General features: G+C 40.1%; 1 protein-coding gene across 1 annotated transcript in view; it reads right to left on the bottom strand.

The window, feature by feature from the left end:
• Nucleotides 1-15,360, bottom strand: part of LOC136147004 (guanylate-binding protein 1-like) — a 38,802-nt gene extending 23,442 nt beyond the window's left edge. Inside the window, exons 1-7 of the mRNA XM_065906130.1 lie at nucleotides 15,189-15,360; nucleotides 9,960-10,168; nucleotides 9,347-9,474; nucleotides 8,308-8,417; nucleotides 4,080-4,276; nucleotides 3,494-3,736; nucleotides 684-964 (exon numbers count right to left, since the gene is read on the bottom strand). Of these exons, the coding sequence (XP_065762202.1) occupies nucleotides 684-964; nucleotides 3,494-3,736; nucleotides 4,080-4,276; nucleotides 8,308-8,417; nucleotides 9,347-9,474; nucleotides 9,960-10,149 (1,149 nt within the window). The 5' untranslated portion in view covers nucleotides 10,150-10,168; nucleotides 15,189-15,360. The remainder of the gene's footprint in view (nucleotides 1-683; nucleotides 965-3,493; nucleotides 3,737-4,079; nucleotides 4,277-8,307; nucleotides 8,418-9,346; nucleotides 9,475-9,959; nucleotides 10,169-15,188) is intronic.
• Between the last annotated feature and the right edge of the window lie 5,700 nt (nucleotides 15,361-21,060).

Below are 21,060 nucleotides of genomic sequence, written 5' to 3'. Positions count from 1 at the left end.
TTACTTTCATCAGAACCCTTGAAAGCAGGAAGGTACGATTTGTAAAATTCTACCCTACAAGTCCGGGAAGGGATTGTCATCTGTCAAGTGATAATTTGTCATACAACAATCCTTCCTTAATTTTAAAGAACTCAGACTTGAGTCCTCAAATAGCATTCTAATGATTGATTTCTCTTTCTTGTCTTTCTGAATATTTATTGTCGCTTTACATTAAGCACAATATGTTTTTAGGGTTTTCACAAAGAAGCGAATCCTTCTATATTATTAGCAGGGAATATGAAAGCACTGTGTCTTTGACTAACTTTAAATAAAAAAATAAAGTAAAACAATCTTATGTAAATACAGTCTTACAGTTTACTTGTTTGATTAAAATATGGCACCTATAGGGTAGAGATTAACAGATGAGGATATTCTTAATAACCATAGTTGGTCATGGTACCATAGTCTCCAGGACTAAGGGTAAGAACAGTCTATTCTTTTAGTAAAGAGTGCAAATGAGTACATATAACTGAGGGCTGCTATCCCTGGGTCTGGGAGGACTACTTGTAGCAAGAAAGGCTTGTTCACATTGTTGTGTGGAAGACACCAATACAATATTGTAAAGCAATTATCTTCCAATTGAAAACAAAAAAGAGAAATGCCCAGATTTTTCATCCTCTCATTAACCAGAATAGCAAACATACCGCTAATTTTTTCTGAAACACTTGGTTCACATCCTTGAAAGAGTTCTTCATGAAGACTTCAATGGCCTCTTTCTCACTGGCCCTGTGCAGGTCCAGCAGCTCCTGGAGGGTTTCCGTGAGCAACTTCAGCTTCTGGCCCATCTGCTGGTCATAGTGGGCAATGGCCTTTTGCACTGCAGCCAAGTTCTCGGTCTCGGCCAAGGTCAGGACTGCATTCTCCATGCAGGGCAGATCCCCACTGCTGATGGCATTGACATATGTCTGCACCAGGCTCTGTAGACCTATGAAGGAAATTTAAAAAACAGTGACTAAGAGTTAGTGAGACAGAGGAGCAAGCTGTGTTAGTTCGGTCCTGAGCATGCAAATTTAATCATTCTGAGTCAACTGATAGTGCACTTTTTGTGCTTTTCAAGTGTTACAAGCAGTAGTTTTAAGAATTTTAAAGAAGAACTGTGATGGGATATTTTGTTATACTCTAAGTTCAGTAGAGTTTGAAGCTTCCCTTTCCTCCTCCTTCCTTCACCAAAATGGAAGCTATTGGAATGAATGGGTTTGAGAAAGGGTATTTTGCAGACAATATGGTAAGTCTTAATTTTTTCTTAGCCTTCCTGAATCTCCCTTTCTTTTTTTAATGAGTTCCCCCTCCTTTCTCAATTCGAAGTAATATAAAGGTCAAGGAGACATTTTAATTTACACAAGCACGTGTGTGTGTAAATGTAAGTGTACATGTGATGCATCTCACTAGTTCTGGGTCTGGCCTAAATAAGAGGGTCTTCCTAGATATTCTTTCAGCAGAGCTCCATGCAGTGTGAGCAATTCATCCAAGTTTGCCAGGGAGTTCTGGTTTTAACACTGGAAGTCTTACATACCAGGAAATCCCAGCCTTGGGGAACTGGAGTGGTTTGTGGCCCTATAACTACTAGTTCTTGACTACAATAAGATATCACCTCATACTGGTCAGAATGCCATTGTTCAAAGGTCTACAGATACCAAATGCTGGAGAGCGTGTGAAGAAAAGGGGACCCTTGTACACTGTTGATGGGAATGTGAATTGATGCAGTCACTATAGAGAACAATATGGAGGTTCCCTAAAAAATGAAAAATAGAGTCCTCTTATGATCCTGCAATCCTAATCTTGGGCATATATACAGAGAAAACTATTATATGAAAAGATGCATGCACACCAATATTAATAGTAGCACTAAAATAGTAAGGACTTGCCCAGTCACTTTAGTCATGTCTGACTCTGCAACCCTATGGGTTGTAGCCCACAAGACCCCTCTGTCCATGGGATTCTCCAGACATGAATACTGGAGTGGGTTGCCGTACCCACCTCCAGGGGAATCTTCCTGACCCAGGGATCAAACCTAGGTCTCCCTCATTGCAGGTGGATTCTTTACCACTGAGCCACCAGGGAAGCCCATCAGGACACAGAAGCAACCAAATGTCCATCAACAATGAATGGATAAAGACAATATGGTACATATATACAATGGAATGTTACTCAGCCATAAAAATGAAACAATGTGATTTGCACCAACATAAATGGACCTAGAGATCATCATACTAAATGAAATAATCAGACAGTGAAAGACAAATATCACATGATAGCACTTATAGGCATGTGTGCTAAGTCACTTCAGTCATGTCCAACTCTTTGTGACCCTATGGACTGTAGCCTGCCAAGGTCCTCTGTCCATGGGATTCTCTAGGCAAGAATACTGATCTGGGTTGCCATTTCCTCCACCAGGGGATCTTCCCAACCCAGGGGTTGAACTCAAGTCTCTTATGTCTCCTGCATTGGCAGGAAGGAAAATCAGTACTAAATAATCCAGATCTAAACAACTTCATCCATTCTGGAAAACTATTCCTCCTCCATATATTTCTTTTAGTAAATAACATCTGTTCAAGTAGTTGCTTACGCTCAGAATCCTGGAGTCAGCTTAACACTGCCATATCATTTCTTCCACACACCCACATGCCTCCCATCAGCAAAACGCATGGATTTGACATTCAAAATATGTGAGGATTCTGTTAATTTTGACAGTCACTATTGCCACTATCTTAGCCTACATAGGCACCATTTATTAAAAAATATTGCAAGTACCATTCATCTTCTTGTTGCTTCATGTACATCTCTCCAGCACATTATCTATAAAACATTCTGAAGGACTGTATGAAACATAAATTACATATCTTTACCTCTTTGCCTGTCATTCCTCAAGATCTTTTCGTGGGCTCAGACTTTAACCTCTTTGAAGTCACCCAAACGTCCTTTCAGTTATGGTTCCCTGTACTTACCAGCATTTAATCATTAGGGTTACATAAATTATTTAAGTACCTATTGTTCCCATCATGTTGGAAAGAGGATTATGCCCAGTGCTTGGTACATGGCAGGCACTCCTAATCAGTGCCTAACTACACATTTTTGCATTTATTAACAAGAGAATTGTGTTAAGCTGAGAGGCAAAGCCTCACATACATGGAATATTTGCCTTTTCCTGACTTTGTCAATAATATACCTCTCCTGGAAGGAAATTTCATAAAAAGGGAGTTGAGAAGTTGGTGCAGAATTCTTGGATTAGATTCTTGTTCTTTCTGTTTGTTCATCTGACTTATGTGAATATTAGATAATACCAGAAATAGTTTTAGTTCATATGTAAAATTCACAATGTGACCCTTGTTCTGTGCTTTCCTTGGCATCATTAGACTCTGTATTTGTCAGAAGTAATCCTCGTGCCTCCCACTTCTGTTGTCTACAATGGGCAGTAGGAGAGTCTGGGTAAGGAAAGAGAGTAAGAGGGACTCACGAGGCCCATTGACTGTGATACCGCCTGAGAGAGTCTTGGCCTTGGAATGGCTGAGGATGTAGCAGCAGAAGTCTGCAACTTGTTCTCTGAATTCAGGGTTCAGATCTTCCTCTTGTAGCTGCTCCAGGTGAATAAGGTGCTTCCTATGAGCAGGGCGATCAAAGATGAAGCACTTCTTCTCTGGGAAGAACTTTCGGATACATAACCGAGGTTCATTAAAAGTTTTAGTTTTTTTATCATTTCCTAGAGGAAAGAAAATCAGAGGTTTTACAACTTCAGTCTACTTCAGATATATACCCTTCAACTTTGGAATTTGCACAAGTCCTATATAAAGAGGTAAAAATTACCTAATCATGGATCAGACCCAATAATTAAAGGGGTAGAGGAATGAAATTTCTTTCCTGCTCCAAGAAGGAAGTAACTTAAAATTAGATCACACTGATTTGTCTAAGAAATGTTTCATTTCCTCTAATAGAACAGCCAAGATAACAAAGTTATAAAATTATAATTTTCAGCATCTACATTGAAATGGTCATTCTGATACTGTTTTCTCTTTTTTTGTTTCCCAACCATAAGTCCTAGTAACCTTGCTTTAGCTTCAGTGACTTTTCCAGGTACTCATCAGCAGTGATGGGCTGTCCATCTGCTTCCAGTTCCAGGGAGAAATCTCTCAGAGTCCACACAAAGTCTGGAAAAAAGCTCACAAAGTTGGCTGAGTCTTGGACCTCATGTTTATCAGGTGAGGATTTTGCCCTGATTCGACGTGTCAGCTCTGTCACATAGCTGGGATTCTAACATAGGAAAACTGCAGAAAAGGACTAACACCTTTTATGCTATACTATTCCCCAAAGCTTATCTAAAATAATTTTTCTTAATTAGCTCATTCATTCATTCCACAAACATTTATTGAGCAGTTACTCTAAACCAGGAATTGTCCTAGGGACAAATAACATTGTGATGAGACAGAAAATGCTACCATCTACATTCTAGTGAGGGCTTCCCTGGTGGCTCAGAAGGTAAAGAATCTGCCTGCATTGCAGGAGACCCAGGTACAATCCCCAGGTTAGGAAGATTCCCTGGAGAATGGAATGGCAACCCACTCCAGTATTCTTGCCTGGAGAATTCCATGGCCAGAGGAGCCTGCCTGGTTACAGTCTATGGGGTCGCAAAGACTCAGACACAACTGAGTGACTAACACACACACACACACACACACACACACACACACACACACACACACACATTCTGGTGAGGGGGGACAGATGATAAACAAGTAAACAAAAATATAATAAACCTGAGATTTTGAAATAGTTGCCTTGAAGAAAAATGAACCTCAGCTAAACTTTAGAGAATAACTGTGTGTATCTGTGCATGGTGCTGGTTTATGTGGTAGCTCAGGTAAGTTCATTCTGAGGTGATCATTGTGCAGAAATCTAAGTGAACTGAGAGAAGCTGCCATGTACTAATCCACCAGAGAAATCTCACTGGCAGAGGAAATAGCTCCTGCAAAACCTCAGAGGGGAAACCGTTGAGTGTGTCTAACACATAGCGGGGAGGCCAGCGCGGCTAGGGCAGAAGTTCTGGAATAGCTAGGGTTCAGACTATGTAGGCACCGTAGGCCATAGAAAGTGTTTGAATTTTAATCTAAATTTAATGGGAAGGCACTGAGAAGCTTTAAATTGAGAGGGGAATATGACCTGATGTTTGTTTTTAAAACAAAAACTGGCAGGTGTTTTGCCTATGAGAGGCAAGAGAGAAGAGAAAGAGAAGGTTAGGCAGTTTAGAAGATAACCCGGAGGCAAGAAGATGGAAGCTTAAACTGAAATTACCATTGAAGAAGTGGTGGGAATTAGCCAGCCTGGGCAAATACCTATGGCAGGAGAGCTGACCAGACTGTGAGTAATAGTTTGTAGGAAATAAAGAAAGCAATTGCCTAGGATAAATACTAAGCTTTTGATCCAACAATCTCTATGAGTGCCATGGAAATTTACTGTGATGTTGAAAGAGTGCTTCTGGTCAAAAATTTAAGACTTTTCCAGAGATAATCCCACACACATATGGACACCTTATCTTTGACAAAGGAGGCGAAAATATTCAATGGAGAAAAGACAGTCTCTTTAAGTGCTGGGAAAACTGGTCAACCACATGTAAAAGACTGAAACTAGAACACTTTCTAACACCATACACAAAAATAAACTTGAAATGGATTAAAGATATAACTGTAAGACCAGAAACTATAAAACTCTAGAGGAAAACATAGGCAGAACACTCGATGACATAAATCACAGCAAGATCCTCTATGACCCACCTCCCAGAGTAATGGAAATAAAACCAAAAATAAACAAATGGGATTTCATTAAACTTAAAAGCTTTTGTACAATGAAGGAAACTATAGGCAAGCTGAAAAGACATCCTTCAGAATGGGATAAAATAACAGCAAATGAAACAACTGACAAAAAATTAATCTCCAAAATATTCAAGAAGCTCATGCAGCTCAATACCAAAAAAGCAAACAATCCAATCAAAAAGTGGGCAAAAGAATTAAGCAGAGATTTCTCTAAAGAAGAGATACAGATGGTTAATAAACACATGAAAAGATGTTCTACATCACTCATTATTAGACAAATGCAAATCAAAACCACAATGACGTATCATCTCATGCCAGTCAGAATGGCCGTCATCAAAATGCCTACAAACAACAAATGCTAGAGAGGGTGTGGAGAAAAGGGAACCCTTTTACACTGTTGGTGGGAATGCAAGCTGGTACAGCCACTATGGAGAACAGTATGGAGTTTCCTTAAAAAACTGGGAGCAGAAGTGCAATATGACCCAGTAATCTCACTGCTGGGCATACACCCCAAAGAAACCCAAATTGAAAGAGACACATGTACTCCAATGTTCATTATAGCACTATTTACAACAACTAGGACATGGAAGCAACCTAGATGTTCTTGGCAGACGAATGGATAAGGAAGTTGTGGTACATATACTCAATGGAATATTACTCAGCTATAAAAAGGAACATATTCAAGTCAGTTCTAATGAGGTGAATAAAACTGGAGCCTATTATACAGAATGAAGTAGTCAGAAAGAGAAACACAAATACTGTATATTAATGCATATGTATGGAATTTAGAAAGACAATAATGATGATCCTATATGGAGGGCAGCAAAAGAGAAACAGATGTAAAGAACCGACTTTTGGAGTCTATGGGAGAAGGCCAGGGTGGGATGATTTGAGAGAATAGCATTGAAACATGTATATTACCATAGGTAAAATAGATGGCCAGTGCAATTCAATGCATGAGACAGGACAACCAAAGCCGGTGCTCTGGGATAACCCAGTGGGGTGGGGTGGGGTGGGGTGAGAGGAGGGAGGGGAGGTTCAGAATAGAGGGACACGTGTGTAACTGTGGCTGATTAATGTCAATGTATGGCAAAAACCGTCACAACATTGTAAAGTAATTATCCTCCAATTAAAATATATTAATTTTTTTAAAAAAGAATCCCCCATATATTTCTACTTCAATAGTGTCAGAAGCATGATATTATTCAATTCATTATAGTCACTTAAATATTTAAGACTTTTGTGTTGTTTTTGCATGTTAAGTTTGAGATGTTTCTTACACATCTAAATGGAGACTTGTAATCAACTAGATACACAATTTTGTACCTGAGAGTGTGGTCATGATTGCTCATACAAATATTATGGTAACTGACATGGTGCTAGTAAAAGTCCGAGGCTGGATGAGATGGACTAGCAACTAAGAAAAGAAGAACAGAAGCCCAAGGATCAAAGAGGTACCATACTTAAAGGCCAAGAAGAAGCTGAAAGAGAACATGAGTTTTAGAGGATACCAAGGGTTTGGCAATAGATATTGTAGGGGAAAGTCATCAAATATGACTGAAGTTTTGTCCATTGAGATGGACCCAGACAAATGAAGTACGCTCACCCTCTTCTCCATCTTTGGAATGTGCACTGCACTTGCCTTCCCCATGCTGGAAGCTGCACAAGGACACAGCCTCCTTGAGATAGTAATGTGGTACTAAGTCCATCTGGACTGTGTACTCACCGGGTCCAGCTTAGGCATCTAAAAAGACTTTTAAAATTTGGCCGGTGGATGTGGGAACATGTTAATCTTCCGGTCACGTAAGAAAGGATACCTAAGTAAATTCCCTTGCTTATTAAACTTACCAGCTGCCAGTCTCAAGTGATCTGCCATTCTCTTTTGTCTCTCCTTACTGTCTGGGTGAGCTTCCCAGGTGGTACCAGTGGTAAAGAACCCTCCTGCCAATGCAGAAGACTTAAGAGACATAGGTTTAATCCCTGGGTTAGTAAGATCCTCTGGAGGACGGCATGGCAATCCACTGCAGAATTAGGGCCTGGAGAATTCCTTCGACAGACGAACCTCGTGGGCTTACAGTCCTTAGGGTCACAAACAATCAGACGTGACTGAATCGACTTAGCGCACACACACACACACACACACACACACACACATGCTGTCTAGGGACTGGGGTCAGCTTAAGATTACACACAGGAAGACCCTGAGGAGATTGTGACCCCAAAATATGAACTCAGATAGGAGGCATACAGAACCTTGTGCAGCTAAGTGTCTGAGGATGATGTGTGATCAGAAAGGCGTGGGCTTCTGGTGGTGACTGAGGTAAACAGGGATGGTGAGCATAAACATAATGGGGTTCATTAAGAAGGGGACTCCTGAATTCTTCTGCAGTGGACCACCACTGTAACTGGTGACAAAGTGAAGCTGTTCTTTTCCTGATTTCATGTTGTCTATTCACAAAAAGGATACTGTAGTTGGTCCATGGCCTGCTGATTGATGGTTCCTATGCTGTTGTATACAAAGGTGCTGCTCAGGAGAACCTCCAGGGCAAAGATCCAGGAGTCATTCTGGTTGTCTCCCTAGAAGTCATTGGAGAAGCCACACCAAGTTACTAAGAGCACATGATTCCAGTTCAGATGGACAGACTCTGAACCCAGCTGTCTCTATTTGGAGACACATTAATCATTTCCCTATGCAAAGTTTTATCCATATGTACATGATTTTAAAAACATAAAATCAATGGTGTAGTGAAATTTAAATAAGACTTTATATAACTGCATATGAACGTGTAAATCAAATAAGCACTTGATCAGGTAATAGAATTCAAACCTATCTCCTGAACTGTGATTATGATTTTCTGTTCCCATGATATGTCATGATGAAGCACTTTTTAGACAGTAGTTAAAATGTACCCCTTTAACAAGAGTTTTCTAAGACTTCTAAGAGTAGTGATGTTTGATCCTTTATGAACAAAGCTGTTGTTATCAGGTCTTATACTCTGCTTCTCTCACTAATTGTACAGCTGTGGATAACACTATTTCCACCATCTTTCTGGATTCTCACTCTGACAAGTGAGACATATTTATAAATTTTCCAGTTAGGTTTAGACACACCTTCAGTAGCTTTATCAGAATGTTTTCCTACAATATGAAAGGAAAATGACTTTAAAAGTCATTAGTCATTATTTTATGAGTTACAAAAAAATATCAGTGGGTCTTACTGACCACTCTCAATGCTTATATGTGTGGCTAAGATATGCAACAATTCTTAAATTAGCCCATTATTCTTATACTTAGCATTTAGTGCTCTCACATAAATCTCACTTTGGATTGCTTCAAATTGTATTTGAGGTCAAATCTTGAGCACAAACCAGTAAATAAAATAAAATAAAAATATAATACATTAATAGTATATATATATGTGAAGTACAATTCAAAGGGTGGGAAGTGACAGTGCAAGAAGGGCTACTGATTTGACGTAAACAGGATTAGAAGATTTGTTTCTTTACCTTCTCCACATCCCCCAGGCCCTCGGTATCAAGCAGAACCAGAGCGTGGTCTGGCTTCTCGGGATGAGGCATACACCACATCCAGATGCCCTTTGTATGTGACTGCACCGTGGAGCCCAGAGAGAAGCCTGCAAGAGGGTGTGGGGAAAAGAGAGGATGGATTTTTAATAGCAGGTGGGTTGGATCTGGAAATTGAGAGTTTAGTTAATAAAATCAAGGTTTAAAAAAATAAATGAAAGCATAATCAATATTGATCTTAATTATGAGAAAAAGAATTTAGAACATTCAGTACAAACTGAAATATTTCTATTCCCTTAGAGATCATTATAAGCTTGATGTTAATCCACATACATTTTAGTAAATTTCTTATTATTAACTATGCTAATTTCATCTGTAACTACCGTACTCCTTTCAGAAAGGCATGTTTATTCTCTAAAGAGGAAGTTAAGGCAAAGTGGGAAGAAAGAGTTGACTCTTGTCCTCCAGCACAGGATGAATGTTAGAAACCCTTTCCTCCCAGGCCTCTCACTTCCTCTCCTCACATCACTGTGCTGCGTGCTGGGAGGGTGGTTGGACAGAAGGGACTTGCCTGGGCTCTGCCCGTGTCACTCACCCTTGTTCTTCCCAGCCAGCTTGTTCATCAGGTAGGACTTGCCCGTGCGGTAGAGGCCCACGATAGCCACCACCACAACGGGCTGCCTGATGGCAGACAGGATCTTCGCAGTTACTGGATTAACCACCAGTCGCCCATTGATGTTCTCAATGAGGCACTCTGGGGCTGGCATGTGGATCTCTGAGGCCATGTCCAGGGTGTCTCCTGATCTTCAAGGGAAGAGACGGCATGGAAACCAACATTTAGTCAGTGAGCTGAGTGAGAACTCAGTTAGTACCAAAATTTGATTTTCTTTTTGAACTTTGTTCCTTGCGTGCTTTAAAAAGCCCCATGGCCTCTTTAAGCTTGTCCTGTAGACTAGCCCACTAGTTCTCTTTAAAAATAACTTTATTTTGAAGGAGCTTACCCTTACACAAAATCATACATTGGGTACAGAGAACTTCCATATGCCATTTCCCCAGCTACCCTATTATTAATATCTTATGTAACCACAGACAATGATTGAAACAGGACTTTCATATTGAAACAACACTATTAACTAAGCTACACACTTTCCCCCACGTCATCAGTTTTCCTTTTGCCCAGTTGTTTTCCTCCTAGCTTTCCCTTTGTTCCTAGTGTCCTTTTCTGACCCAGGATGCGATTCAGGATCCTTTGTCGCATTCACCCATTACCTTTGCTTAGGCTTCTCTCATCATTGGCCGTTCTTCATCTTTATTTTGTCTTTCATGACATTGTCATTTTAGAAGAGTATTGGCCTGTCATTTTGCAAAATATCCCTCTGGGTTTTTCTTATGGTTCCTCGTAATTAGATTGAGGTTATATTTTTTCTTTTTTTGGCAAGTATGCCGTGGTTGTGATGTTCTGCCAGTCTCAGTGTATCATATCAAAGTTTGTGTGATGTCTATAGAAGATACTCTGGGGCTGTGATGCTAACTTTGCTCAATTACTTTAGGTGTTGTCTGCCAGATTTCTCCACTGTAAAGTCACAATTACTTCCTTGCAAGTTAAAAGGTTAACACTGGGGCATATATTTTTGAGACTGCAGATATATTCTCCTCAAAGTTTCATATCTTTTTTTCAGTGCTGATTTTAACACTCACTAATAATGATTCTTGCTTGTAACAGTTATTACTGTGCTGCTTGACTGTAGGCCTTTTGTACTTCACCATTCCTTCAACATTAGCTGAGGTTCTACTTCAAACAAGAGCTGTCCCTTCTTCTCTATTTTTTACCCTCGTTTAATTATTTATTTGTATCAGTGTAGACTCATAGATATTTATTTTATTTTACTCTGTGAGGTTTAGTACTTTACTACCATTCCCTTGTGTCTCAGCAGTAAAGAATCCGCCTGCCAAGCAGGAACATCAGTTTTGAATCCTGGGTTGGAAAGATCCGGGAGAAGGAAAGACTAACCTCCTCCAATATTCTTGCCTGGAAAATCCCATGGAGAGAGGAACCTGGTGGGCTATAGTCCACGGGATCACAAAAAGTCAGACACAACTTAGTGACTGAACAACAACAACAAAATTGTTATTTACTTATTGCTTAATTTGCCCCAGATTTGTTCTTTGAGAGCTTCTTCAGCCTGGCCCCGGGGTGATTTGGCCATGCTTCCGTCATATTCTAAGCACTTTTTTACTTTGTGGCACCGCAAGGTATTCCTGGTCCATCTTGTTCTTTGCCTGAGTCAGCTCTAGATCTGACCATTTCTCCCAGAAACCTGATTCTTTTCTTTGGATAACAGAACTGTGATGCCAGGATATAACACTAGGTGTGCACCTTACTTCCAGGTCCCCTCAGTGGGCCAAATAAAGAAATACGTATGTGAATACTAGCACATGTAGATACATCTATATTTACTTCTTTCTGTATACAACCTTAATTTCCTGCTGATGTTTTTAATTGGAGGATAATTGCTTTAAGATGTTGTGTTGGTTTCTGCCATATAACAGCATGAATCATTCATAAGTATATATATATATCTCCCCTTCCTCTTGAGCCTCTCTCTCACCCCACCATCCCAACCCTCTAGGTTCTCACTGAGTGCCAGGCTGGATTCCCTGTGTTAGATACTGCTCATGCTTCTTATTGCAGTTCAACACAACAGGAATTACTCAAGCTTTACCTTTCACCTCCATACCCTGACTATGAAAGCCACAACTATTATTATCATAAATTTGCTTATGTGCTCAGTCCTAGTATATGTATAAAATAATTTCAAAATTGCTAATCTATATCTCGGTGACAGATTTACTAATTAAAGTGCATTATTAAGATACAGTTATTTTTGTCTCTAGCCTAATATATATAGCTAAAATACTGTATTCTAAAATTCTTAGATTAGTTCTTTCCTTCCTCATCCTCTTGAGCTGTTAGTTTATTCATTTGTAACACAGTCAGTTTCATTTGTTACTATTTGTGCTTCATTTAGGACTCACCCACATCTTGGTTGGGCTTCTGCTGTAGCTCAGAATCCTCCTGCCGTGGGAGAGATCTGGGTCAGTCCCTGGGTTGAGAAGATCGCCCAGAGAAAGAAATGGTTACCCACTCCAGTATTCTTGTTTGGAGTATTCCATGGACAGAGGAGCCTGGCAAGCTACAGTTCATAAGGTTGCAAAGAGTCGGACATGACTGAGTGACTAACGTTTTCACTTATTTCACATCTTGGTTTATTTTAGTATGTAATTATTTTTTGAGTATGTGAAATATTATGTAGTTCTAAGAGTCAAAGCTTTCCGAAAAAGTGAAAGTGAAAGAAAGTGAAGTCTCTCAGTCGTGTCTGACTCTTTGTGACCCCATGACTGCAGCCTACCAGCTTCTCTGTCCATGGGATTTTCCAGGCAAGGGTACTGGAGTGGGTTCCCATTTCCTTCTCCAGGGGATCTTCCCGACCCAGGAACTGGACGCAGGGCTCCCGCATTGCGGCAGATGCTTTACCTTCTGCGCCACTAGGGAAGCCTACTCCATTAAATGTATATACCATAGTTTACTTAACCACTCCTATGTGTGAGCACTTAGAATGCTTCTAGTGTTTTTCAATTATAGTGCTGCAATGAATAACCCTGCTTTCATTTTGTTGCAGCTGTTTCTACAGAACAGATTTCTGGGAATGAGGCTGCTCTGTCAAAAGGTAAGAGTATATACTTTTGTTGCTTATTGCCAAATTCTTTTCCAGAAGAAGGGTATACCAGACTGCATTTCCACTGGCTCAGCTTGTATCAGATTTCCATAACATGGAGATTTTTTTCCTTGTGTCTCACATCTTCTGACTTCATTACAAAATTTCCTTTCAAAGCTTTTAACCTTCAAATTTTGAGCTTTGGACAGGACACCCTGAGCTGTCTCACCTCAGGCATATATAAGAGGCAGCCTGCATCTGGGGAATATCATGTCAAACATTTATATAATGTGAAACACATGCCATCCTAACCCAGTCTTGGACCTGTTTTCTCCCAAGTCTATTCCTGGGCAAGCTCTGGATCAGACTGAGACTCAGGGTCCCCAGTGGCTTCCTCCTCTCAGGGAGAGGCACTCCTGAGCTGCCACAGCCCACCCTGTTTAGCGACTCACTGGTTCTTAACTGTTGATCTGCATCTGAATTCATGTGTCTTCACCCAAGACTGATCCCTGTAATCTGAATCTCACTCTTTATGACAAATTGAAATTACAATGTAAAATCACAGTTCAGACATACAAAATTCGAGTTGAGTGCCATTAAGAATTTAGTCTAAGATACGTCCTAGTACCATGGAAAGCTTGAATTTTCTCTGACCTGTATCACATCTAAGGACACCATCAGCTGTATTTGGGACAATATCTGCTACCTGCAACTTTATGGTTCAGGGTTCCCTCCTCCCCCCACGCTGTGGAACTTTAAAATCATTTCAGGAATTTAAACCAGTTTAAAATCAATTCAGCAACCAATTCATGTCCTTACTTTTTGCCTTATTTATAATCCTTAATGCACAATTGTAAATAACAGACCTTAGTTTTGATCTTTATAAACTTTTTCTATTTTGTAGTCAAGAGGAACACAAGTTTGTAAGTGCTTCTTGAACTCGTCTCCCAGGCTGCAATCCTAATAAACCTTCAATAAAACGCCTCTTCATTTTAATCAGGTCATCGTTTCTGAAATTTTTGTTAACACTCTACATTTCACTCAATTACGTTACCAGATTTTGACCTCCTGTGTTTGAAGATTGATTCTTTATTATCTCCGCACATATCAACTGGCATATTGCTTTTGATTACCTCAGGTAATGAAGCTATTCTTATGAAACATGATCTTATAAATGATCATGTTTCCTCTCTGAACTCTGTTCTATATAAAGTATTTATTTGCATGATTTTAGTCATGACCTCTTTAACCAGGACTTGATGCTTTGATAATTTTATAGCATTAAGAGAAGTTGAAGTTTTCTTTTAGTAATGCCTACTTACCTTGTTAACTTCAATGTCTCAATCCCTATAACTGAAAGTGATCATGATAAAATTTTATTAACTTTTTGAGATACCAACAAAGACAAAGGGATGCTGGTTTTTATTTTTATCCTATAAGAAAGCATAATTGCTTCTATTATAGTTGATTACCTCTGACTTCTGGCTGAAGGGTGGAATCTTATATGATGCCAGTCTTGACACCTATCTGGCTTCCCAATTCTCTAGGGATGGCTAAAACAAAACCTTTTTTTTTTTTTTCTGTGATAGTACTGTACTCATTTCCTCTTACAACAGTGGTCCACCAGGACCGCTGGCAAGAAGATTGTCTGGTTTTTAACATAAGACATGCACTTTTATAAAATGAGAATCAATCAATTACTGACCAGAAAAAGTGGCTGCACAAAGATTTTGTAAGCTCCCAAATAACAATAACCTGTAGCCTTTTTTTGTAGACCCCAAGTTCTAGCACGTGGAAAGTTTCCAATAAAGACAGAAGTGAACTCTGAGCTTTAGTTAGTGGGTTTTATCAAAGAGAAGACACTTTAATAAAGTATCAAGACAGAATCTTGACGCATCCCCGGCTCTCAGTTTAGACTCTGCCTTTGCTGGAACCTAATTCACCACAGAGCTCAGCAGTGGGCACTTAGAGGACACCCTGCCGCCCAACATCAGACTTTCATCTGAACTCATGACAGATCAGGCTCTGCCCAGCCTGTCTTGGTATGATTGCTTTAGAGAAAGTGTGCTGCTTCCTGTAAATCTCTTCCCACCCAGCCTCAGTCTTACCTGGTGGAGAGATTCTGTAGAGGTGAGCAGAAAGCTGCCTCAGCTGGAAGGTTAGAAGAGCTTGTTCTCTTTGTTTTTCTTCTGAGTTTAGCTGTGCTGGTTTCACTTTTCTTTCTCACTGGCAATTTGGGCTTTATTTTTATCCCTCCAATCTCCTGGCACTTCCCAGATTTTCCTCAGACTCCCGATGATAAGAAAGCAAAACTGTTGGGCAACGTCTGCAAAGAAATAGACAGCCCTGAAACTGAAAGTAGAATCTAAGGCTACAAAGGGACTGCAAGAGTTGTGCTAGTGAGAGAGCGTGACACGATTTCTCAACTGGAATCTTCACATTTTATAATTAGAAAACATCTTAGAGAATGCTGCAAAGAAAAATGAGAGAAAGATCCATTGGGCCAATTAAAATAATGCTGTTTATTTCTTGTTTGGAGACAGTTTGAAAAGTATTAGGATGAAAAAACCTAATATAACAATTTTCTAGGGCCAATTAGATTCAGTCACACTGTAGCTGGTTACTCGTGTTTAGTGAGTGAGGACTGTAAGTTCTCCGGGGGGAATGACTGTGTCATACATTTTTAATTATCCATACCTAACCCTAGTACTGGTGCTTAGTGCTTAATAAGTAATAAAAAATGAGGTTAGATTCCATTTTTTGCACACTTGATTCTTACCCAGTGACAACTTTACATATATTATCCCCTCTTAGTCTTATACCACAACATTTTTACCACAATATTATTTACTTTTACCACAATATTAGAGAGATTTATAATGTGTTAGAATCACAAGGTAGTAAGTATGATTGAACCCCGAAAGTCTTTCTCCAGAACCCATGCTATCAACCAACTCACTTAATACCTCTGATGTTGCCAAGTGAACAACAACAATAATAATATTTCTTATTTATCAATTTCTTCCTAGGCCAAACTCTTTACATATTATTGCCTACTGCATATAATATTTAGGCAGCTTGAGTTTGCAGTAGTCCTTGGGCCCTTTGGGGCTTCCCTGGTGGCTCAGCTGGTAAAGAATCTGCCTACAATGCAGGAGACCTGGGTTTGATCCCAGGGTTAGGAAGATCCCCTGGAGAAGGAAAAAGTTACCCACTCCAGTATTCTGCCCTGGAGAAGTCCGTGGACTGTATAGTCCATGGGGTCATGAAGAGTCAGACACAACTGAGTGACTTTCACTTTCACTTTCTTTCCCTCGGGCCCTTTTGATTGAGGACTTCCTTGGGACTTTGACATTCTTTTTGTGGCCTTCCAGCTGTTTCAAGGCCTCTGTGCCCTACATCAGGACGTCTAAGCCAGGATTCCCCAAAGGTCATTCTACTGAAGAGTGAGCCTCTGGAATGCTCCTTGATAAAAATATTTCATGGCCAAGTAAGTTTGAGAAATCTCTTGTTCCCCTGTTAGAGCTTTACCAGGAATAGAAAAGAGCAGAGGATGAAAGGAGGGAGGGAGGAAGGGTTCTATAGCTTACTTCTCACATAATCCTTTTTCTCCTTCAAGTAACTGATGCTTCTGTATACTGCTCTGTGTTGATTCACATAATCTTCTCTCAATGTTCTACCCATTTTCTGAGTTTGAGTTCAATTCTTTGAGTGGTTTCATTACCCTTTTCATGCTACCAAGGTCCCACTTATTAATCTGATTGTGGCACCTGGGAAGAGAAATTTCTCTTCTCTGTCTTTGGAAGTACCTAGCAAAGTTCTCAGCACACAGATGATGCACAAACACTTTTGATATAACAACCGATGATTGAAAAACACTGGCACCTAAATGTAATAAAATCCATACTATACACTTCCGGGAGCCAGCACAAGAGATCCCACCCATGACAAGATCATGAGGAGAAGACCTAACAAGCAAGGCAGATCAGGACTTCAGGGATTTCAAAAAACTGCCCTGGCGCTCACCTTAAAGATGATCTCTGTCTTTCTGATGCTTGCTATATTAGACTACTTCCTGATTTCTGTGACACGGGTAGAAGGCCTTCCCCGATCTCTTTCCAAGCAGAATCAACTTAGTACTTTAATCAATATGTCCCCTGGACGGTGGTATCCTATAAGATTACCCAGGATGGAAGGAGTGTTTCGATCTAGACTCCTTTACTGGCATTCTAGCCTGCTTGGCAAATGCGTACTAATGCACATGACTGCTCACAACACCTTAATCATGAACAACATAAAGAACCTGATCACACAAAAGGTCTAATAGGCACAGAGCCCTTCGGGGGATGAGGAAGCCCTATTAGAGAACACAAAAAATATTATTCTAAACATGGTTATTGGATCAACGTTTGCTTGTTGTGTTTTTGCTCTTAATGTGCTGAGGTTGTGCAGGGGAAACTATTGCTAATATAGTTAAAGATATAGAAAAATAAGAGTTTAGCCTTAGTGTGGAAACAATAAGATAATGGCTAATTTTAACCAAGAGTGCTAAGCAGAGGCTGCCTCACCAGAGCCACAGAGTCTCTGTGTGGTAAACTTTCTAGGTAAATTTAGCTGAGAACTTCTGCAAAAAGACTGACTTTTGTGTTAACAGGATTTTATTTCTACTATGTTGCAACCTGCTGTACCATGAGACTACAACTTTTCTGTTTTCTGCTAAGCTCAAGGCAAAAGAGAACAATAAAAAAATAGACTCCGGAAAACAGCTTTGTATTCACCTAGGTCATAAAAAGGAGAAGGCAATGGCACCCCACTCCAGTACTCGTGCCTGGAAAATCCCATGGACAGAGGAGCCTGGTAGGCTGCAGTCCATGGGATTGCGAAGACTGGACATGGCTGAGCGACTTCACTTTCACGTTTCACTTTTACGCATTGGAGAAGGAAATGGCAACCCACTCCAGTGTTCTTGCCTGGAGAATCCCAGGGATGGGTCACACAGAGTCGGACAGGACTGAAGTGACTTAGCAGTAGCAGTTAGCAGGTCATAAAATGCCAATGGGCCCCAAGGCCAGAAGATAATGTACTGAAATCTACTATGGAAAAAGACTCTCATAAACAAAAAAATGTGCAAAAAACATCCTGGTCTCGTAAAGGGCAAACTGATGTAATGTTAAACTAAATCAGTATGCTTATCTTTCACCTCCCCTTAAAAAATGTACTAACTTAGGGTATAAAGGCTACAGTGAGAAATAAAGCAAGACCAGACCCTGCTGCAGACCCCAGTCTGCTCTCTCTCTCCCTCCCTCTCTCTCTCTCTCTCTCTCTCTCTCTCTCTCTCTCTCTCTGTCGTCGACACCATTCATCCTGAGGGTACCCCTGGATCCTGCTGAGGCCGGACCCCGGCAATACACCAACCTTTGTTCCATGCATTTGGTATTAGTATTAGAAAGAATAAATGCAGAAATAAAAGCAAAGTACTAGGTTTGTCCCCATTCTACAGATGATAAAATCTGGAGACTGTGAATTGTCAGAAGTCCAAGACTAGTAAATGTGAATGTGGACCTGAATTTGAAGCCATCTAGATTTGTCTGACTTTGAAGCCAATGCTCTTTGTATCAATGTGTAGTTTAAGGCTCATAACAATACTTCAGATATGGGACACTTATTACCCCCATAGTTAATGAGGAAAAAAGAGTCAGAAGGTAAGAACTAAGTCAGCCTAAATATTCTTGTGTACTTTAAAATATACCCTTTGTATGTTGGCTACAGTGTTCTATGGATATTCAATAGATATTCAATAGAACTTAATAGAACTCAGTGGAATTCCTTTCTTTGCTCTTCATCCCGTTCTATGTCTCCAAATTTCCATCTAGCAATTTTTACAAATAAATAGTTATATAACATAAATATGAATAAAACTAATCTTCACCTGAAAAATTACCTCCTATTAAGTTGAACAGAGAGTTAAATAATAAACTACTAAATGGCAAAGATTAGAATCAGTGGGAATAAAAAAGAGCAAGTGTGGACAGAACATATTGTAATGCTAATGCTATGGTGGATTCTCATTTAAAATATTATCTCAGGCTTATGCCTCAACTGACAGCTTGAGGACCGCCAGTAATCATTTAAAACTGGCATAAATGATGATTTTTAAATGAATGGTCCTAGGCCAATGAATATCCACAAAGAAAAATGAGAAAATGACTTCCATGCCATACCAAACACAAAAAGTTATTCCAGAAAGATTATAGAATTCAATTTAAAAGAGAAAAAAAATAGCCTCTAGAAAATAATATGGAAGAATAATTTCAAATATTTGAGGATCAGTTCAGTTCAGTTCAATTCAGTCTCTCAGTTGTGTCTGACTCTTTGTGACCCCATGAATCACAGCACGCCAGGCTTCCCTGTCCATCACCAACTCCTGGAGTTCACACAAATTCATGTCCATCGAGTCAGTGATGCCATCCAGCCATCTCATCCTCTTTCATCCCCTTCACCTCCTGCCCCCAATCCCTCCCAGCATCAGGGTCTTTTCCAGTGAGTCAACTCTTCATATGAGATGGCCAAAGTATTGGAGTTTCAGCTTCAGCATCAGTCCTTCCAATTAATACCCAGGACTGGCCTCCTTTAGGATGGACTGGTTGGATTTGCTTGCAGTCCAAGGTACTCTCAAGAGTCTTCTCCAGCACCACAGTTCAAAAGCATAAATTTTTCAGCACTCAGTTTTCTTCACAGTCCAACTGTTGCATTCATACATGACTATTGGAAAAACCATAGCCTTCACTAGACGGACTTTTGTTGGCAAAGTAATATCGCTGCTTTTTAATATTCTATCTAGGTTGGTCATAACTTTCCTTCAAAGCAGTAAGCATCCTTTAATTTCATGGCTACAATCACCATCTGCAGTGATTTTGGAGCCCCCCAAAATAAAGTCTGACACTTTTTCCCCATATATTTCCCAGGAACTGATGAGACCAGATGTCATGATCTTAGTTTTCTGAAGATTGAGCTTTAAGTCAACTTTTTCAATCTCCTCTTTCACTTTCGTCAAGGGACTTTTTAGTTCCTCTTCACTTTCTGCCATGAAGGTGGTGTCATCTGCATATCTGAGGTTATTGATATCTCTCCCAGCAATCTTGATTTCAGCTTGTGCTTCTTCCAACCCAGCGTTTCTCATGATGTACTCTGCATAGACGTTAAATAAGCAGGGTGACAATATACAGGCTTGACATACTCTTTTTCCTATTTGGAACCAGTCTGTTGTTCCATGTCCAGTTCTAACTGTTGCTTCCTGATCTGCATACAGGTTTCTCAAGAGGCAGATCAGGGGGTCTGGTATGCCCATCTCTTTCAAAATTTTCCACAGTTTGTTGTGATCCACACAAAGGCTTTGGAAGAGCCAATAAAGCAGAAATAGATGTTTTCTGGAACTCTCTTGCTTTTTCAATGATCCAGCAGATTTTGGCAATTTGATCTCTGGTTCCTCTGCCTTTTCTAAAACCAGCTTGAACACCTGGAAGTTCACGGGTCATGGATTGCTGAAGCCTGGCTTGCAGAATTTTGAGCATTACTTTACTAGCATGTGAGATGAGTGCAATTGTGCGGTAGTTTGAGCAATCTTTGGCATTGCCTTTCTTAGGGATTGGAATGAAAACTGATCTTTTCCAATCCTGTGGCCACTGCTGAGTTTTCCAGATTTGGTGGCATATTGAGTGCAGCACTTTCACAGCATCATCTTTCAGGACGTGAAATTGCTCCACTGGAATTCCATCACCTCCACTAGCTTTGTTCATAGTGATGCTTTCTAAGGCCCACTTGACTTCACATTCCAGGATGTCTGGCTCTAGGTGAGTGATCACACCATTGTGATTATTTGGGTCATGAAGATCTTTCTTGTACAGTTCTTCTGTGTATTCTTGCCACCTCTTCTTAATATCTCTGCTTCTGTTAGGTCCATACCATTTCTGTCCTTTATTG

The sequence above is a fragment of the Muntiacus reevesi genome, chromosome 1 (genome assembly GCF_963930625.1).
Source record: "Muntiacus reevesi chromosome 1, mMunRee1.1, whole genome shotgun sequence".
NCBI classification, from domain to species: domain Eukaryota; kingdom Metazoa; phylum Chordata; class Mammalia; order Artiodactyla; family Cervidae; genus Muntiacus; species Muntiacus reevesi.
The sequence above is the reverse complement of the archived record's forward strand: the minus strand, read 5'-3'. Positions and strand labels throughout refer to the sequence as shown.